This window comes from Amblyomma mixtum, chromosome 2 (assembly GCF_055824585.1).
Source record: "Amblyomma mixtum isolate Tamu chromosome 2, ASM5582458v1, whole genome shotgun sequence".
Taxonomy (NCBI): domain Eukaryota; kingdom Metazoa; phylum Arthropoda; class Arachnida; order Ixodida; family Ixodidae; genus Amblyomma; species Amblyomma mixtum.
Window position 1 is genome coordinate 170,535,293 of NC_143013.1, and position 20,096 is coordinate 170,555,388.

The 20,096-nt window shown below is 43.7% G+C and overlaps 1 protein-coding gene across 1 annotated transcript; it reads right to left on the reverse strand.

Annotated features, from left to right (window-relative positions):
• Positions 1-8,470: 8,470 nt before the first annotated feature.
• Positions 8,471-14,540, reverse strand: LOC149361583 (3-beta-hydroxysteroid sulfotransferase-like). Its single transcript, XM_089569534.1, has 2 exons — positions 14,427-14,540; positions 8,471-9,721 (listed from the first exon to the last, which is right to left on the reverse strand). The coding sequence occupies exon 2, from the start codon at positions 9,704-9,706 to the stop codon at positions 8,747-8,749; it is 960 nt and encodes a 319-aa protein (XP_089425660.1). The 5' UTR covers positions 9,707-9,721; positions 14,427-14,540; the 3' UTR covers positions 8,471-8,746.
• Positions 14,541-20,096: the final 5,556 nt, after the last annotated feature.

A 20,096-nucleotide genomic window follows, 5' to 3' on the forward strand; every position in this document is an offset into this window, starting at 1 on the left:
TGACGCAATGACTTCGGTGAAATTTTCCAACCCTGCCGACAGCTGTTCCGCTCATACTAAAAACTTATTGCACTGCAGGCTGTGCTCACGCTGGGCTTCATCTGCCGGTATACGGGTAGGGGAGTTTCAGTTGGCTCTTGTCACTGGCACCGCTTCTAAATAGCTGCACGAGGAAATCAACCTTGGAAGGGAAGCAGGAACTGAGGTTAATGTAATACGCAGTCGCATGGTGCGCGCTGCTGTAACTACTAGGGTGAATATTAAAATCATTCACAGTTTTCTACATAAACCATGTAGAAAAGCACATGTAGGAATTGAGTTTAACTTTATTAATGTACATGTATCAATTTTATTATCATAGCATTCACGATCCAGTTTGACTGTTAAGTATCAGCTCCAGGGGAGTTATAATAAAAAATTTTGGTAAAATTCTGAACAATGCCCCACGTATCTTTGCGAAGGACAAAAGTATACTGTTTATAGAATCAGGCAGTGAAGCCCGATGCACTTGCAGATTTACGCGAAGTAGAAGATGAAAGTTAATTTTTTGCTAACAGTAAGTTGTTCAGCGTTCTGTCATCTTCAATGGTGGCGTAGTACAATTAGCGTCTGGTGAATACGTTGAAATAGGGAAATCAGAACTGTCTTCTTGATTTCAGTGAATTTCACCTTTTAGACCTGCTTATCGTGTACGCAAACTGAGCACACAGTGGTCTGCATTTTACTTCGATCGTAATTTTGGTTGCGCAGATGGCAGTGAAACATTTTTGATTATATAATGAAAGCATTGTCATTGGTGTACTACGGTGGGTGCAGTGCTGGATAGAGACAAGTGGTTTGGTTTGGTTTGGTTTATGGGGTTTAACGTCCCAAAGCGACTAAGGCTATGAGAGACGCCGTAGTGGAGGGCTCCGGAAATTTCGACCACCTGGGGTTCTTTAACGTGCACTGACATCGCACAGTACACGGGTCTCTGGAATTTCTCCTCCAAAGAAATTCAACCGCCGCGGCCGGGATCGAACCCGCGTCTTTCGGGTCAGCAGCCGAGCACCATAAGCGCTGAGTCACCGCGGCGGCGATAGAGACAAGTGGTCGTGGAATGCGCCACAGCAAAGTGCGGGAGTGGTATTTGAGTCCATGACAGCGGCAGGCTCGGACCCAACCTACAACCAGGAGCAGCGACTGCAGGGACGTAAAGAACAGTACCCAGTGCTGCCGCAGGAGGCAAGACAGCAGCAGAAGCAGCCCAAGTTTGGCGGTCCAGAACCGCAAAAGAATGGGCTCAGGTCTGAACACCGGACGTCGAAGGAAAGGAATCGTAGGCCTGGAAACTCTGATGGCTCCGAAGCGTGGTTGTTGGACAAAAGGTGCGCACAAAAGTAAACGGAGCGCGCTATGGTCTTGTAATGCTTAATACTTGTTGCCCAATTGAAACCGGTATCTGTGGCATATGCAGGTAGTTAATGGATGCTGGCGAGTTTTTTCATGGAAAAATACTGTTCCTTCATGTCGGATTGGGAAGGCGTCATTAAAATTAGAACAGAAGAGAGCTCTCCGTTTACTTTCGTGCTCACGTGTACATGGATAATATCCTAAGTTATTCTTACGCACGTAGTCTCGTCATTACTGTTTGTCGTTTTTTTGATAACCTAATATTACCATTTTGTCGGGAACAATCAGTCATTGGCATTTTAGCCAGTAAGCATGGAGCGTTTTCATGAGGTCCTGAGTGTTGGAACTCTATTCGGAGTGTCCACTTGTCCACTTTTTTCCACTTGCAATAAAAGAATGGAATCCCTCTATCACTGCTAGCACATCAGTTCCGAAATTTTTAGTTTTGTGGAAGAACTGATACGCAGTAATAAATCATGTATAGCCTGGTACAAGACTGCTCACATCACAGTAGAAGACGGTATCTGTATAGCCACCTTGCTAGCACTCTATAAGTGCATTTTTTACAACCAAGTATGCTGTATCGTTCGTGTTTTATTATCGAGTATCGAGATTTTTCTCCCATACTCATGTAATTCTTTTTAACCAAGATTATTTTAGAGTGTATGGAAGTTTAACTATTATATTTTTGCTTTATTGTGTAGCCCCCAAACCCCTTACAGATGCTCCCACAACTTTCAGATACTCTCATCCCCTTTGGCGTTGAGAGTATCTGAAAGGGTTGTGAGTCAGATACTGCCAATATATTCACTTATTAGGTTGAGAGTACTTCATACTTCATAATCTCAGCCCGCAAGGGGTGTACTGAAAAGTGTACTGAAAAGTGTACTGAAAAGTGTACTGAAAAGTGTACTGAAAAGGGGAGCGCAGCGTTTGTTGCAAAATTCTACAATCCACCGCGCCACTCAACTGAATGGCAGCGGTGGATTGTAAACTTTTTCAACCCACGGTACTTTCGATGGAATTTATAATGTTGGTTTTCACGGTGGCTGCCACAAAAGACACCAAACAAATCTACGAAGGAGAACAAGAAAGACTGGCTATATCGTTCACGTTTGCATGGGATCACCCGATAGAACATGTCCTCACATTCTTTCCGAACGCTGTTGTGCACAGTGATACACGTTCTTGTTGCAGTTGTAGGTGCTGCTAACAAAGGTGTTCTAAATGTTCAGCATCTAGTGCAGCGTGTGAAAGAAGTAGCTAATTTTTTTCTTTTTCGACAATCGATCCTCGCCATTGCTGACAGCCGCTCTACGCCTGCTAAGAATCTTGCACTGTCTCCTTGTTGGCGGAGTTATGGAGGCTATTCTGATACTCGCAGTCTGCCTTTGCAATGTGCCCTATTGCTGATGTGCTTGAGGGAACGATCTGCACTATCATTCCAGACATGTTCTGCAGTTATACGTGACTTCTTTCTCCGCTATGCTCCCGAATAAACAGGATGTTTTCCACTAAATGCAGGAACTTCTACTAAAAACCTAAAATAGTTCGGCCCTGAACCACATACGACCATAATGCTTATCTCCCTTCGAAAATGCTCGCATTAGAAAACTCCTAATACTAGATAGATAGATCCGAGGCCTGAAGTGAGAACAGTTGGCGATAAGCGTTAATGGAGAATACCTAAGTAATCTGCGATTCACTTATCACAATGCCTAATATGATCAATGAGTTAGACAGGCAGAGCAGAGGGTCTAAAACTAACATGCAGAAAACAAAAGTAATGTTCAACAGTCTAACAAGGGAGCAGCAGTGTGCAACTGGAAGCGAGGTGCTAGAAGTAGTAAAGGAATATGTCTAGTTAGGGCAGGTAGTGACAACTGATCGGGATCATATGAGGAAAACAATCAGAAGACCAGAAGAATAAGAATGGGGTAGAGCGCATATGGCAGATTTCGTCAGGTCATGAATGACACTTTACGTTTTCCCTCAAGAAAAAAGTACAAAACAGGAGCATCTTAGCTGTACTCACCTATGGGGCAGAAACGTGGAGGCAAATGAAGAGGGTTCAGTTTAAGTTCAGGACAACGAAGCAAGTTACGGAAATGAAAACATTGAGAAATCGGAAGCAGTCGGAGTGGGTGAGGGAACAAACGCGGGTTAATGACATCCTAGTCAAAATCAAGAGAAAGAAATCGGCTTGGGCGGGGCATAAGCAATGCGGAGGCAAGATAACAGCTGGTCCTTAAGGTTAACGGAGTGGATTCCAGGAAAAGGTAAACGTAGCAGGGGCGGCAGGAAGATAGGTGGGCCGATGAGATTAAGATGAGATTGAGTTCGCGAGGATACGGTGGCCGCAACTGGCAAAGGACGGGGTTAACTGGAGAGACATGGGAGAGGGTTTTGCCCTGCAGTGGGCGCACTTAGGATGGTGATGATGGTCATGATGATGAGTACTAGATAAAATACAAAAATTATTGAGGAATAAATCAGTCGTAATGCCGGTGAATAGCGCTAGCTTCTCATATTGTGATTCCGTAGTTGTGTAGTTCACTTTGAGTGCAAGTGAGGAACAATTGTGCTTTGGTTTTGGCAGAGTTACAACGAGTGCTTTTAGTGCGAAAGCACTTGTAGCAGACCCCCGCGATTTCGGCGATGTCTCACTAGAATAAAATGAAGCCCGATGCAGTCTCAGTAAGGGAATTCGCGTGTGTAGAAACGGGCCAAGCAAAGCTCAGTTTTGGTAATGGTCCGGCAGCTACGGATGGCAACACATGGTTTGGCACATGAGGCATTTCCCTAACGTGCTGAGAAACACCCGAGATTCAATCTTCGAATGAAGACAATGGCGTATCAAATACCTACCATCTTAAACAAATTTCAAGGCAAGCTAAACTTTGAATGCAAATTAAAAGCATTTAAATGCCAACTTAGGGAGCTATTGTTATGTTGTCAAATTAAATATAGTCATAATTGAACAGTGTTTTTCATGTTTTCCTGTCGTCTCATAAAAGAAACACAAAACTCTGTATAACTCAAAATGACTTTATCAGTTGCTTGTATCTTGCTTTTGTGTCGTTTCAAACAGTATTATGAAGTTTTCACTGACACTTTAAAAAGTGCATTATGTATGTTTGTATTATTTTGTACAGCAGTTATTTGTGCTAATTTATTCAAGTTATTTGTGTAACGTCCTATTATGTGTGACTTGTTGTTTGTGTGTGCACCTGTATATGCAATACGTTTATGTACGGGTGTCAAATGTTGCGTTTTTTTATCTTTTGTTACTACAGCTGGGAGGCACGATTTATTCTTTTGTTTCTAAGATGCGTATTGTATCTGTACCGCTGTGAGCTGTGTAGGGTCAGAGGCCTCGTCAGGCACCATTAGCCTTCAGCTTCTGTCCCTGCATCAGGCTCTGTGTTTCGTCTGATGCTGAAATAAAGTCTGAAAGTCTGAAATTTCAAGACGAGTGAGACATCACGCAAAGCTCATTTTGAGGATGGCCCTGCTGAGTAATAATGAGAATACATGGAATGGCACATGAGGCATGCCGCAGCTGTGGTTAGGACATCCGAAATTCATCCTTAGATTGACGACTAGACGAATGTGTCTGCTGGTGAATTTGGATGTGAGCGTGCTGAGGACAGGCTGTGCCTGCTCTCAAAACAGAATTGGACAACCTTGGCCTATCTAAGCTCCCTGACCTTTTCGTTCTTCGTTCGTCCTGTCCACTCTTGCGCCTTGCATCACCGATTCAAATGTAGAGTTGGCCCGCCCCCAAAATTTGGGTGGCCCACCTCCGTAAATTTGAAAAATGAGTTCACCAACGTTCAGAACCGACCTCGGACACCCTCAAAATGAATTTGGCGTACCCCTAAATTTTGGTGGCCTACTGCGTTTTCGTACAATATTTCGTGGTTTTCAATGCTAAACCGCAGGTCATTTTTTCACTGCTAGAAATGCGTTGGCACGAACTTAGGCATCTTTTCCCTGCAGCGCGTTTGTGATCAGTGACCCAGGGGCATTTATGCTATCGTCGTTTGCCAGCTCGTTAGTCGCTCTTACCTTTCGCATACGTGCAGTTTCCAGATCCCTGGGCTACACCTCGGGAGCATGCCTGGCCCTCGCGTAAACACAATATATGTTCCACGTCGCCGCTAGCTGCTTTGCTATAACTAGTGTGGCTGGTGCTCCGCAGGCGAGCAGTATGCTCCGCCACGCAGGCATTCGAGGCTGTAACCTCGAGCTGTGTTTGAGGGCGCTTAGCGCTGTTTTGTTTCGTTCGCGCCTCCCTTATAACGGCGAATTTAGTGCGACGTGCACGTCCCAGGTAGTCTTCACGGTGTGGTCACGCCACAATGGGTGCTTCCTGTGGACGAACACGATGGACGCTGCCACTCGTTTATCGGAAGCCTTCGCCTTACTAACTAGCGCTGTGCAATGATAACAAAGGGATTTTCAAAGGCTTAATGATAGTGCACTGTACGAAAAATAACTGAAAATTTTCGGGATAAGGACAACTGAGTTGAAGTTCGAGTTTATTGGCTTGAAATACACGAAGCATACATGTATACAGTGGTTCATATAGATAGCGGTCCCGTAGAAATATGCTGTAGTGAGACTTCTGATAGTAAGATGGATAAACTAAGTACTTGTTAACAATAGCGACCAAAACAGCAAAGAGAACAAGACAGCAAAGACAGCAAAGAGAGACACATGAGGGACAGATTACGACATCTTTTGTTAAAAATTACCCATTGAAGCATAAAATACAGACAAGGAATAGAGGGAAAAAAACTAAGAACGAGGAATACTAGCAGTTCGAAACGCCAATTTCATTAACCTCTTTTAATATTCTAGGGTAAATAATTGCAAGCTTTCATGAGTGGAAATCAGACTGTATGGATTCCGGAGCCACCACGATGTTTTAAATAAAAAAATTATTCCTTTCGGTTGGTAACGTCTTTCATGAATATCACCTGGCAATATGGAGATTCAGTATAGCGAAGGGAAGAATACTGGAGTTTTCCTACACGTATGCGCTCCAAAAAACACAGAACTTCGTAGTGTACACTCGGAAACTTTCACACCTTTTATTGTTTGTGAAGAGCATCTCATTATTGGCGGCCACTCTCACGGCTGTTTGCTGGCAGTGCGATATGGCCGTTATACAGGGTGTTTCACCTAAGACTTTCTGCAATTTTTAAAAATAAGCTATTTGAATTAGATGCGCGCTTTTTCTGGCGTAGCATTGTCAGTGGTGTAGTACATCATAATGCAGCTAAGACGTGCTAACTAGCAGGTTTGTTAACCAATATTTAATAGTTAACTTTTAAACTATTAACGTTGGTCTCCTTAATTATTGAGAGGCACGTAGCCCACCGTAAGTAATGCCCATATCCGTTTTTAGAATATCGAGAATGCGATTATCCTCGGCGCTGTGGCCCAACAAATTTTGTCTATTTCGACGAGTTAGGTTCACTGGAGAGGTTGCTTTGCCTGCAAGCTTCTCAAACCGCATGTATTTTGGCGCGATATAGGCGAAATTTGTTGGGCCACAGCGCCGAGGATAATCGCGTTCTCGAAATTCTAAAAACGGATATGGACATTACTTACGGTGGGCTGCATGCCTCTCAATAATTAAGGAGCCCAACGGTAATAGTTTAAAAGTTAACTATTAAATATTGGTTAACAAGCCTGCTAGCTAGCACGTCTTAGTTGAATTATGATGTACTACACCACTGACAATGCTATGCCAGAAAAAGCGCGCATCTAATTCAAATAGCTTATTTTTAAAAATTGCAGAAAGTCTTAGGTGAAACACCCTGTATGTTGAACGTTGTGACGTGTTATCAATGGCAATTTCCGGTTTGGAATATTGCTGTATGAGCAGTAGTTAACTGATCGCCTTCCAGGTGGCTTGGCAGATTAAAGAAAAGAATTGGTGAAGAGATCCTGTTCACCATAGAGTCACAAAAATTGCGAAGCGACAATAGTGTATTTTGCGGGCACGAATGAACGTGTTTCCTTTGCTTATTTCTTCAATAGTATGGCTTATGCCCTCATAACTACTGTAACTACGTAAATATAGAGAAGTTTCCTTAGAAAGTGCATAAAATTCATAAATCGGCTTTAAGAAATCCGTCATTTGTTTCTTTGAGTGAGTGAGCTGGTCAGAAGTTTTGTATCAAAATATTGTCAAATGCATAACACTTGTTAAAATAAATATTCGTGCACACGCAACTGTAAAGACTTAGGCTGTCCAAAACACTTATAGTATGAAACGCATGCGTGCCGCGATGGTAAATTCAGGATCATGAACCTTCCGCAGATAAATTCTGTACACTGAGCAGAATACCCCTTTAGAGTTGCTAACACTGGCACCTGCAGCTTTATTCCAAAAGGCACACTTCATGACTCAAAACGTATTAAAAATAAAAATAAAACATTGGCATAATGCATCATAGTTTTTATGGTGAAGACATGCACATGCTTCGAAGAGGCATTAGCACCATACTTTGTTCCTCAAGTTCACGGCGAAAGTTCCAATTTGGAACCACCAGGGTATTCATATTTCTTCCAGAGCTGCCGCAGTGGCTGAGTGGTTATTGTTTTCAGCTCCTCACCTCAAAGACGCGCGATCAATACAGTCTGCGGTGGTCGCATTTCGATGGAAACAAAATGCTAGACGCCTGTGTACTGTGGGATGTCATAGCGTCTTAAAAAATCTCAGGTGGCCGAAATTTTCCTAAGCCCTCCTCTCCGACGTCGCTAATACCCTGAGTTGCTGTGGGTGTTCAACGCCATGATCCCATATTTCATCAAATGATGTCGTTACAGGAGCCCGCGACGGGCGGCTGATTGTGTTATTTCAGGTAAGCTTCTAGAAAAAACTACTTAAGCAACACAGGTAGAGACAATACGCAAGTAATATGTTGGAGCCAATTTAAGAAGCACAGTTCAATTCTTTACGATAATGTGAAACAAAGGGGGGATTTTCTGAATGCCAATCTGTTTACCGAAAAGAAACCTTGGAATCTCACTTATAACCATCGAGAAACTGTTAATTACATAAAACTCAGTAGTCCCCGTTCATACCGCTTCTAATAGTACGTCTGCACAACTCTGCTAGCTCTACGCCGCACAACCACTGTCAGTATTTAACTACAAATGGTTCACCACTCGCCTGTGTTTTTACCTTGAGCAAAACTTCTTTTATGCAATAAAATCAGGTGCAGACTTCCTTCACGAAAGCAGATCAACATTAAGTGTGGCTAAGTGTAAGAGACCACAAGAAGGAAAACGATCTCTTTACAAAGTTACACCACAAGCTCTCTAGCAGCACTGTTTAGCACCCATTGGAAGCTGCTTGCAGGGTATCTGCTCTGATATCTTGCCACAGGTTAATGAAAGAAGATGATTTCTCTGCCTCACGGATCCTGGATTCCATTCGTCGCAGAAGCTCTGGTGTGAAGTATTCTTTCCAGCCACCAACCTTGGCAGTTCTTACGAATGCATATCGGTTTTTGTCTCCCTCGTAACCTTCTTTGCATGTCGGCTTCGTCCGCGAAAGCAACTCTTCCCAGTGTGGACTAGCATTTCCAGAAAGGTTGAGGACAACCACGCTTCGCATGTACTCCGCCTTAGAACGTGCCAGCAACTCTTCGAGCATTTTTTCGTCCTCTTCTAATGCTTTGCCGTATCTCTTCCCCAAGAAGTGCGCCAGCTTCAACACGAGCTTGCGAGTGTCCTTCTTCAGTTCCTCATAAGTAAGGAAAAGCACGTTAGGCTCTTCTCGCAAGGCATATCCAGAGGCCACATGTTCGAAGTAGTCACCGTAACCGAAGTTTCCATTCACAAACACGTCCACAAACTCTTCGAATGTGCCGTCCTGGAACTCGAAAAGACTAAGGTTGCTTGCCATCTTGTAGAAGGAGACGCACACATCCCAGGGATTGCGGGCAACGTAGATGTATTTTCCTTCATCGGTCAATATCTCTTTTGTCAATGGAAGGTGTGTCGTAAAAGTTCTCAGCGGCAGAGTCGATTTCCAGTCTTTGGTATCCATGTACTCCAAAAAGCGCCATTCTCTGGAAAGTTCCTCATGCGTAGTAATGGGTTCCCCTTCTCTTAGGATGAGCTGCGTAATGTACTGCACCCAGTGAGTTCCACTTTTTGGAAAGGTGGACTGCACAACGTCGCCCTCTCTCGCTCGGAACTTGAGGCTTTCTCGAAGGATTTCTGGGACTAGGCTTAAGCACCTTGGCATCCCATCTATAATTTGGTGCCTGGGCTTCCGACGCGGCATGCTTTCAAGCTGTGTCTGAAAATATTGAGAAAGGAGGAGAAATAAGTTATTGTCAAGCGTGGGGGGGTTGTAGCAAAATGAAAGAAATGACGTCTCACCAAATCATCAAAAACAGCTTTGACTGACACAGCTCGGTCTGAAACCATGAATACGTCATAACGCAACGGCATCTTGTGACTACAAAAACTATGAATTTATATAAGGAGCTGGGGTTATATTTATAGGCTTGTGCTTAGCCGCAGAGGCAGTGCTGGTTTTATGCAACAGCACGTTGGTAAATATAGCAGCTGTAAGTCTGAACACCTCCTGGTTATTGGTCATTTTTTTCTAAAATTCATCAAATGCCTAGTCAGCCCGCAGTGTGAAATTACTATAGAGGGTAAATTTCGAAAATAGAGTATACAAAAAAGATAGTATTCATTTACGACGGCAGATTGCACAATGGAACCTTTGCACTTTGGAAGCCAAAGAACTAGACATGAAAAAAAAAATTAACAATGGCGGGAAAAAGAACCATGAAGACGAAAAAAAATGTGTTTTGAAATAGAGGATTTGTTTAACAATACAGTGAGTTTGGAAATCAGCAAGAAATACCTCAAAGCACACTAGAAAATACAGAAGACCAAATACAGCAATCAATTTTACAGGATTACAAGAATTGATGTCAGAGCTAGCTTGTGTATTTTTTTCTATGCATAGCGCAAACGAAGAGATCAGCGCTGTATCTGTCCTCTTCTTTTTCGTCCTCGTCCTCTGTGCTGTGTTAACTCTTTTACAGGACGTTGTGCAATGGAGCAGTAAGCGATGTGGAGCGACTTCAGTGGTTTACTGAGGTACTGTTTTCTAGTTCCTTATTGCTCGCTAAAAAAAGTTGCTTGAATAATTTTGTTGGCAATTTGCATTGAGGTACCTAGAATTGCTGTAAAGCTTTTTCAGGAATTTACGTGTTTTTTATGTAGTTTTTCATATACCGTTTTTGTCATTCAGAACAATAAAATATCAACCGACTTCTAATTATCTCTGCTTGAATTATCGATTCATGCAAACAACAAAAGAACTTTTGTAGGTGACATACGCCGGAAAGAAATAGTGTGGGGAGTTTTTCAGTGCCCTCCAACGCCTTAATGTTTGCTCCAATATGTGGGTCCGAAGTGCCGCAAGCATATTTGAGTGTCAGACGTTGCGTCCGAGGAAGTTTAGTCTGCGGTTGTGTCAAGTCTGTAATAATAGACGTGTTGATTTCATGATCGGGCCCCGGAGAAAAAATTTCCAAATGCCCGTATGATGAGACAGCAGATATACCGCTGGCACCAACAGTAAAATATAGTTAAAGGAGTTGCTTCCTGTTTCTAAACAGGGATAGGTTGGATTTTGGGAAATTTATAGTCAAGCTTTATTTTTCACACGAAGAGGTCGCAGGGTTGCAGCGAACCTTCAGTCTAACTGATTAATATTTCGAGAAATCTCACAATAATACAGCATGCAGTCACTGGCATAGAATAACACTTGATTATTATCCAGCAAGATTATTTTTGAATGCCAGAAAGAGCACAGGACCTAAAACGAAGCCCTGCAGAACACCCCAGGTTTCACACAGTCGTTGAACTAGCAGCGCCATCTTTTTCTCCGAGCCAAGCAAAAACAGTGCCGTCATGTGTTGAAAATACAGTATGTTTTCCACAATGATAGTGCAACAGTTCTGGCTACAAGTCAAGTAGCACTGTTTAGAGTAAAGACGTATAGCATTCGGATTAGGAAAAGAAATTTTGGGACTGTCATGGTGGCTGACTAGTCTGATTAGATCATCACGATGCGAGAGATGAGAGCGGAAACATGCCCGTTTCCGAAAGGGGTGCTAACTTGGCAACTCTCAAGAAGACATCCGCACTTCTTTTCAGTATTTCTTGGGCACTCTTTTAATAAGCAGTTTTTCTTCCTCTCCTCCTCCTGTTCTTCCCCTCAGCACTCAAGTGGTTGGATGTTACAGAAGAATTGTTTACAACTCCAAGGAAAATCGCATAACCCTCGTTCCTGCAAGGAGACGATACCGGCTACTCCTGCTGAGTCGCGCCGTGGAAGCGATGAGTGGTCGCGACGTGCCGCGCACAGGCACGCACAAACTGCTGCGACTAAATCCACGGTTCCGGCATTCTTGTCGTCACCAAGCTGATTTAGACAAGCCTAGATCTCAGACGCGCCTATGTCCTAGTTCGGAATTAGTGCTTTTCTACGTTTCTTCACGAAGGTGGGCCAGTTGCTTGGTTTAACCCTGCGCTTTCAACTCTCTCGAGAAACCAATGCAGCCGCCCCACGGCAGTGCGGCAGCTATGGACGCACGCGGAATATGTACGTTGCACTCGAAACAGCTTTGCAATAAAATTTTACCTTCCATCTGCATGCCAACCGCCATCCGAGGGGTCGTCTCTCACTGGCTAGCGGTGGTCATTGCATGAAGATAGTCAAAAAGCTTTGAATGGTGGAACTGTAAAGGCTGTCAGTCTTCCTTAGACTTTGAGTTACAATTGAGCAATGAGATGTTTATCCATTTTTCTTTATTCACCTGCAATATCGCCTAGCTCTCTTGCAGCTGGAACGGCCCACCACTTCTTTTTAGTGAGCCTGTATCTGTCCCTGCAGCGAACTTGCTATGCAATTACAGAATGTCTATCATTGAGCGCTGAATGTATTGCTCTGTCGCAGTGTGCATAACAAAGCAATTAATTCGCTGATTCCTCGGTTGTTAAACTTCCCACCCATGACAAGAAAGTCCACTTCTTCTTTCAAATCAGAAGAGAAACACACCAAAATTATATTTTCCTTTGAAGATTGTGATGCAGTGATATTCTAAACAGCAAGCAAAAATTCCTATCCCTATACGGGAAACCGCTAACTTCAGGTGTTCTTTTTTGTGCACACGTTTCGAAGTGCCCAATGCGTTTACCATGTAGCAGTATTTTCAAATTTTTTTCCTGGTGGTCGTCGGGGTTAATGAATGTCAAAGTGGAACATTTTGGCTTGCACTACACCTTTCTCATTTCCTTTTTTACTGGCGGGAACGATTGGGTTGAACCGTTGGGCGCCATCATCAGGGAAATAATTTCGAATGTAAAACATTTTCAAGCTTTAATCGGCTGGCGTATAGTTCTTAGTTTCAGAAAACGTAGCAATCACGCAGTTTTCCGGCATCTACTCGCATCTCGTACCTGACTTTCACAACTCAGGCTGCTGTCAGGTCAATATCACTACAGGATTTGCTCACAAATTTGTCAGTGCGTTCTATATGTTCTCTAACTATGTAGTTCTGTAACTCTGTAACGTTCTGTAACATCAGGTACTGGAAGAAAAGTTAAATTGAATTTAAAATGTCGTGTGGGTCGCCCAAGAGAATCAGACGTCTGGGAACATGGAATTAAAGTGTCTGGCGCAGCGTATCGGGTGCCGCTGATGCAGCGCCTCTTTGGGAAACGCTGAATCGGAGAGAAAGCTGCACAGGCGTCCTGTCCAAGGACAATCTTAAAGACGTGCGAAAGAAGGCGCGAGATGAAAATAAATCTTTTCTTTCTGGTGGGGTGCTATGTGGGTGTTGCAAATCTAACCCTCATCATCGTCAGCCAAGCTACGCCCACTGCAGCACAAAGGCATCTTCCATATCTCTCCAATTAACCCCGTAATGTGCTAGCAGCGGCCACCTTACTCACGCAGAATTCTTACTCTCATGCGCCCACCTAACTTACTGCCGCCCTTTGATACACTTGCTTTCTCTTGGAATACAGTCCATTACTCAAGTCGACTATGGTCGATCAGAGTTGCAGCAGTGGAGAGCTACGGCATTGTTTCATGTGCCCGAAGTGCAGCCTGAAAGAGACGGCGTTTAGAAAGAAGGCACTTTTCGGTGTTTCTTCACATTGAACAGCCTAAAGGTAAAATCCCCTGCCCCATACTTTCAGTGCGTCGTACATCGCATCGGATTCTTTTAAAATGATTGGAGCCTCTACCTAGCAAAGAGTTTGGTTTGGTTTATGGGGTTTAACGTCCCAAAGCGACTAAGGCTAAGAGAGACGCCGTAGTGGAGGGCTCCGGAAATTTCGACCACCTGGGGTTCTTTAACGTGCACTGACATCGCACAGTACACGGGCCTCTAGAATTTTTCCTCCAAAGAAATTCTAGCCGCCGCGGCCGGGATCGAACCCGCGTCTTTTGGGTCAGCAGCCGAGCACCATAGCCACTGAGCCACCGCGGCGGCTACCTAGCAAAGAGTGTAAAGGTTCAGAGTTCTTCAGTTGGAACGCTATGTTTTGTGGAAAACTCGGAAACTGATCTTAGAGCTCCCTAGAAACGGCTTTAAACTTTGAATGTGTTCGCTCCTGGCACCGTACGGTTAGTTTGAGGCGTTTAAGAAAAAAAACCCTCTCTTTTTTGTAGAGCTCGGCGAAATGCGAAAGAGAAGGCATTAACACTTCACTAGTCACCTAAATTCTGCTAATAACGGCAAGAACGCATATGACCGATGAGGAGAAATGGCAAAAGTGGTCCGCAAGAAGTCCATGATCCTCTGTTTGCTCTAAAAAAGGGAGCTGTCATGGCGAAGCCCACCACTAAACTCAGAGCTAATGCGGTCCCATCGTGCATGGAATGAGAAAAAAAAAGCAAAACAGTTGCTTCCCAAGAAGTGTAAATGCCTGTCTGCACATCCTTCGGTCGTGAAGTAATCAGCGCTCACCTGTGTGTTTGCGTGGAGAAACTCCTCGGGAAGTCTTCCGCTTTCGGTCGGAGCTTTGGCGAAGAGGCGACGATGTTATGGCGTTATATTTGGTTCAGCTTTGCTCGCTCGCAATATTTATTGCCAGACGCTCCACAATGTCATTTAGAGTGTTAAAGCTTCTCACGTGACCTTTGACGCATTCTTTATTGGTATCACATCTGACACTTGAGCTCTGAATCAAGACAAATGACATATCTGTGCTGAGAAATAATCTCCGATTGCTTTCTTTCCCATATCAATACGTGGAAGGTGAAGTGCACCTGGCGGTAGCTTCAGTGTGCCCTGCATTGTTCACCTTTCTCGTTTTATTGCTTTCAGTTCTAGATAATGCTGCCGCACAAACAAGGTGAAAAAGCGGCTGGAAGGTTGTTTACTTTCGCATGACGTCACTACGAATTCTACGAAAAACACCTCTTATTTTCGATGCACTGTACACGGATGACCGGAAACCGCTAATAGGAAACATCATACGCAATGCTACCACAGCCAGAAAAAGAGGGAAAAAAAATTAGAAATAACACCTGCGACCCGCATTGGGAGATTGCGAAAGCATTGACGCCTCATCGGCAGTCGTCGCCTCACTCTATCATTTTCTTTTTGTTAGTTAAATGTTTTAGCTACTGAATTAGTGTAATTATGTTCTGCTTTAATTAAATATCGAGTTATTTACTCTGATTTAACCTTTTATCCCAATCATCCAATTTGGTTTTTGAATCTTGGCGCCGTGGATGCTTTCCCGTCCACTTACTATATTCCCGTCTGGCCTATTGCACCGTCGAAAGGTTTTTGCTGATAATTAATAACCTAATTAATCTATGTAAACCAGACTTCCTTGTTCGACTGTTATCACTTATCAAATACGTTTAAATCCATTTCACACTTTGTTTTCACTCATTTGCCTATTTTCCCATTATTTTGCCATCCACGGCTGTTTTCCCGTCTACTGAATATATCGATGTCCGCGCTATTTCGCCCTTTTTTCGACATTTGTGGCTCTAATTATTAACTATCATCCTGTAGTAGACACATCTTTTGGTTTTGCGCAGCATCGTCACATCGTCCTCTATGAACCACAATCATAAGTCTGACGCCACCTCTTCTGAGAACGTCACAAGTGCTGCGGGCACGTCTAACGGACACATTATGGGGACACGACCCCGTCGACACAGCCCTAAAATGCTTTCGCAGTAATAACTTGATTGTGTGCGGTCCCGGGCCTTGCCGGAATGTGTGGTATGAAAACATCTTGCTAGTTCGCTGTGAGCTCAAATTCGTATACTAGAAAAAGTAAATATATATATTCCGCAGAAATAATGGCATGAAGCTGGTAGAGATTAATCTAAAAAGCCAATGCAGATCAATTGGAACAACTAAATCAAAAACAGCCCCTGTTAAAGCCAGGCCAGAATAAATACAAGTCACGTAAATAGCAAGGAGGCTTTGGCAGGTTTTTATTCTGTGTTAGCATAGCACATCAGCACTTCAAGCATAACTTCATCTCACTCTTAACTTTTCCAGCAGATAAACGTAGTTTTTGAACTTTGTGGAGAAATTTTCACAGTGTATTTTATATATTATTTGAAGCAGAAAGCGGGAGAACCTGAAAGAAGTCATTTTACAGTGTCTTCTAACACGCACTTGCCTGCCCACCCGAACTTGCTCTTAGAAGAGAACGGAGCAGTAGGCTTATCGCCAGTTTCTAGTTTACTAAAATGAGGAAACAACACAACCAAATTCCAGACTTAAATTATTAGTTGATGGTTAGCCCAACAGTCATATATTAACACAATAAAACACAGCTTGCTGTAGTATTGTTTTTGTATCTCTGATAATGGATGCACAGTTTCTTGTACCTTGAAGGCCTAGAACTAGATTGAGCAAGATTGATAGGCTAATATTAACCACTGACTTGCCATATCACCTTAACAAGTTGAAAACAAAATTTCAATTTTTACGGAAAATATAGCGTTGACTAAATACTAAGAAACACAATTTATAAGTAAAAGACGGAGTTAAATAAAGCGAACGAAGAAACAGACAAAAGTCGCCACAATACACGAGCAAAATAAGCAATCTTTTAAATGCATCTGCACTTTCTCTTTAAATAGCTGGCTGTTAGATGAGAAAGCGATTCGTTCAAGGGGTTCATGCCAATGCATGCTGGCACGAGCTAAGAAAAACGAAGTTCATTTTGGGGGAGAGGAACATGAAAAACATGAAACAGAATCCCTTATGAGGTGTGCCGAAATGCGCAAATGTTATTTGACTGAATACGAATGTAGCCTTTCGTTATAGTTATACTGATGTAAGAAGCGTAAGAAGCGACACTGCAGTACATCTTCTGCGATTCGAGGAAATGTTTTGTTTTATATGTGTTGCGCTCGAACTTCTACTGCAGATTAGAGTAATTAGCTATCCAGCCCTATTCTGATTGGTCTCATAGCAACTCAGGCTATCAGACAGGCTGTAGTGAAGGGATCCGGAAATTTCGACCCCCTGGGGTTCTTTAACGTGCACTGACATCGCACAGTACAAGGGCCTCTAGGATCGAAATTCGATCGCTATTCTGAGCTCCCTGTAACATGCAGCTTAGGTAATCCTGACATAGTTGCCACACATATCAAACGTGTTACACATCGGAACGAAAATTTTTTTAATACGACACCTTGCGGAGATCATTTGAGTAATTTTGTAGTTCATGTGCTTCTTAGTGTCCGTGGTGCTTGGGCACAAATCGTTGAAATGCGCGTCCGCCACTGCAGCTTATGCCTGAGATAAGCACGCGGGTATTTATATTAGCTGCCTCGATACCCACTACCCTTGTCTGTTTTGTATGTGAAGCCGCAAATGTTATGCTTAAGGGCGAACTTGGCAAGCCTGCACTTCGATGAGATTGTTATTATCATGCAGGCCAGCAGTTATACATTGCATCAAATTCACTTTGAAGAGCAAGTGTGATCACCTGTACTAGTGACTATGTGTTAGATGGTGCGTTACATAATAAAAATATCACCAAATAGTCTAATATGCCTTGAAATAGCACCTGGCACGGCGATAACAGCAGTTAGTAATCGTTGGGATGCGATAACAATCCGTTGAGGTACACCATACGAGGTCTGTTAAAAAAGTATTCGACCTTTGGCCGAAGAAAAAAAACTGGCGTAACTGGAGCGTTGGAAACCTAATAACCTTTAAAGTAGTCTCCTTGGGACTCCACACACTTCTCCCGGCGGTGCTTCCACTGTTCGAAGTATTCCTAAAAGGCCTCTTTCGGAATGGAGTTTAGCTCTGCCGTCGTTGCAGCCATAATGTTCTCTCTTGTCTTAAATCGTGCTCCTTTCAATGTCCTCTTGACTTTGGGAAACAGCCAGAAGTCGCAGGGGGCCATATCAGGAGAGTAAGGAGTCGGTTGAACTACAGGAGTCTGGTTTTTCGCCAAACAAGTCTGAATCAAGTGCGAGGAATGTGCAGGAGCATTGTCGTGATGGATGCGCCAATTTCATGTTGACCGCAACTCCGGTCTCTTGCGCCGCACAGCACCACGTAGGCGGCGGAGGACGTCCCTAGAGTACTCTTTGGTCATTGTTTGACCCTGTAGGGTGCGTACTCGTGGTGTGCCACACATAGGGAGTCAAATAAAGCTGTCAGCATCACTTTGACATTGCTGCGCACTTGGCGGGCCTTCTTCGATCTCGGTGACATGAAATGCTTCCACTGTGACGACTGGGATTTGGTTTCCGGGTCGTACCCGTACACCCAAGACTCGTCACCAGTGATTATGGTGTTTATGTAGTCGGGGTCACTTTTTGTGGAATCTAGCATGTGCTGCGAGACTTCAACACGAAGCTGCTATTGCTCCGCCGTGAGCAGCTTCGGCCCGAATTTCACCGCAACTCTCTCCATGGCGAAATCTTCGGGGATAATGGAATGTGCAGAAATATTGCTGATGTCCACTTCTTCCACAATTTCTCGGATAGTCACACGACGGTCCCGCATCACCACAGCGTTCACTTCGGCAATGACCTAGTCATTTCGGCATGTTGATGGCCGACCGGAGCGTGGCTCGCTCTCCGCCGATGTGCGGCCATCTTTAAACCAACTGTACCACTGCTTAATTTGTGTGCTGTTCATAGCATCTTCACCGAAAGCCCGACTGAATATTCCGAATAGTTTCTACTTGGTTGTCATCCCGTTTCTGGCAAAATTTGATGCTGTAGCCCTGCTCCTGCCGCTCCGCCATTTTCCTTGTAATAAAAAACCGTGAGAGCACTGCGCACTGCCTCACTCAAACGCTGCGTCCCAGTGACTGATGCTATCGGCAGGCCGGAAAATATTCGTACATGCGCACGAAGCTTCAAGGTCGGCTGGTGCAAGCGCGCTTGTTTCATATCCATCAGGTGTTCGCAAAAAAAAAAAAAATAAATTCGGATACTTTTCTAAGAAACCTCGTATGGTATACAAAAGTATTAGGAATAAAGAATATTTGCAACTGCAATTTGCTGGCGAAATGCTGATACATTTCGCATCCATGAGAGTGTTAAGGAACCAAGGCGCATTCTGGTCAGTTTACTAATGAAGTGCACGGCGCGAAATGGTCAAAAGCTTTAGAAAAATCTAAACACTCAATAAAACTCAAGGTTTTCATTGATACTAGTATGATGCTGATATGTTAATAAAAAGAACCTTTGTACACAAGCAAACCGCTTTAACAATCTAGCTTTCTTAGAAAAAAACTAAATGTCGGATTCAGGGTTACGCTGGACTTGAGCGAATATATAATATGTTCTAGCCGTTTGTATGAAACGCGTGTTCAAAAGAAATTGGTCTAACATCTCAGATAAAACTTTGTCCCAGGTTTAAATATCAGAAGAACCGCAGTGATCTTGGGACCGGCACCTGGGATCTGTTTAACAATGACTGATCAAAAATAAAGCATTCAGTATAGATCGAAGCAATTTCATACGTTTGAATTAGGGTCCTGCATAACGGAAGTAGCGGGCATTGTATTGTGTGTGCTAACCTTCACACACTGTGCGTGGTGTTTAATAATTACCTTGCAAACCGATAGTCGGGCGTTGTGACAATGAGAACAGTGTAAAGAACGTTCCGGGTAAAAGCGAATGAAAAGACTGCTTTGAAAGCAGACTGCTTTGATTGTAGACTAATGCATGATCTCAGACGAGGCATGGAAAAATAACCTGATAAATCTTTTTGTTTTGTTCACAAGGAAAGAAGAATTACGCGTGAAGTATTTGTCGTTTGCGACTTTGATTTAAAAAATCTCTGCCTCTCCCGTAAACGAGAGTAGAGTAAGCATGAAATGTTTACAGGCCTAATGTCATCTCGGTGGACACCCGAACCGCACCGTACAGGAAGGGAGGAACGCCACCACCCGTTCAGCGCGATGCCTTGCCATTTGACCGCAAGGTTTTTTGAGGAAAGGAAATGGCGCAGTAATTCTCTGCCATTACGGTGGACACCCGAACCGCACCGTAAAGGAAGGGAGGAACGCCACCACCCGTTCGGCGCGATGCCTTGCCCTTTGAACGCCGCGCTTCTCCCCCGGGCCCCTGTGCGCCTGCGCGGCTTTGCTTCGATGCGCGAAGCCCCTAAGAGATCACGTATGAC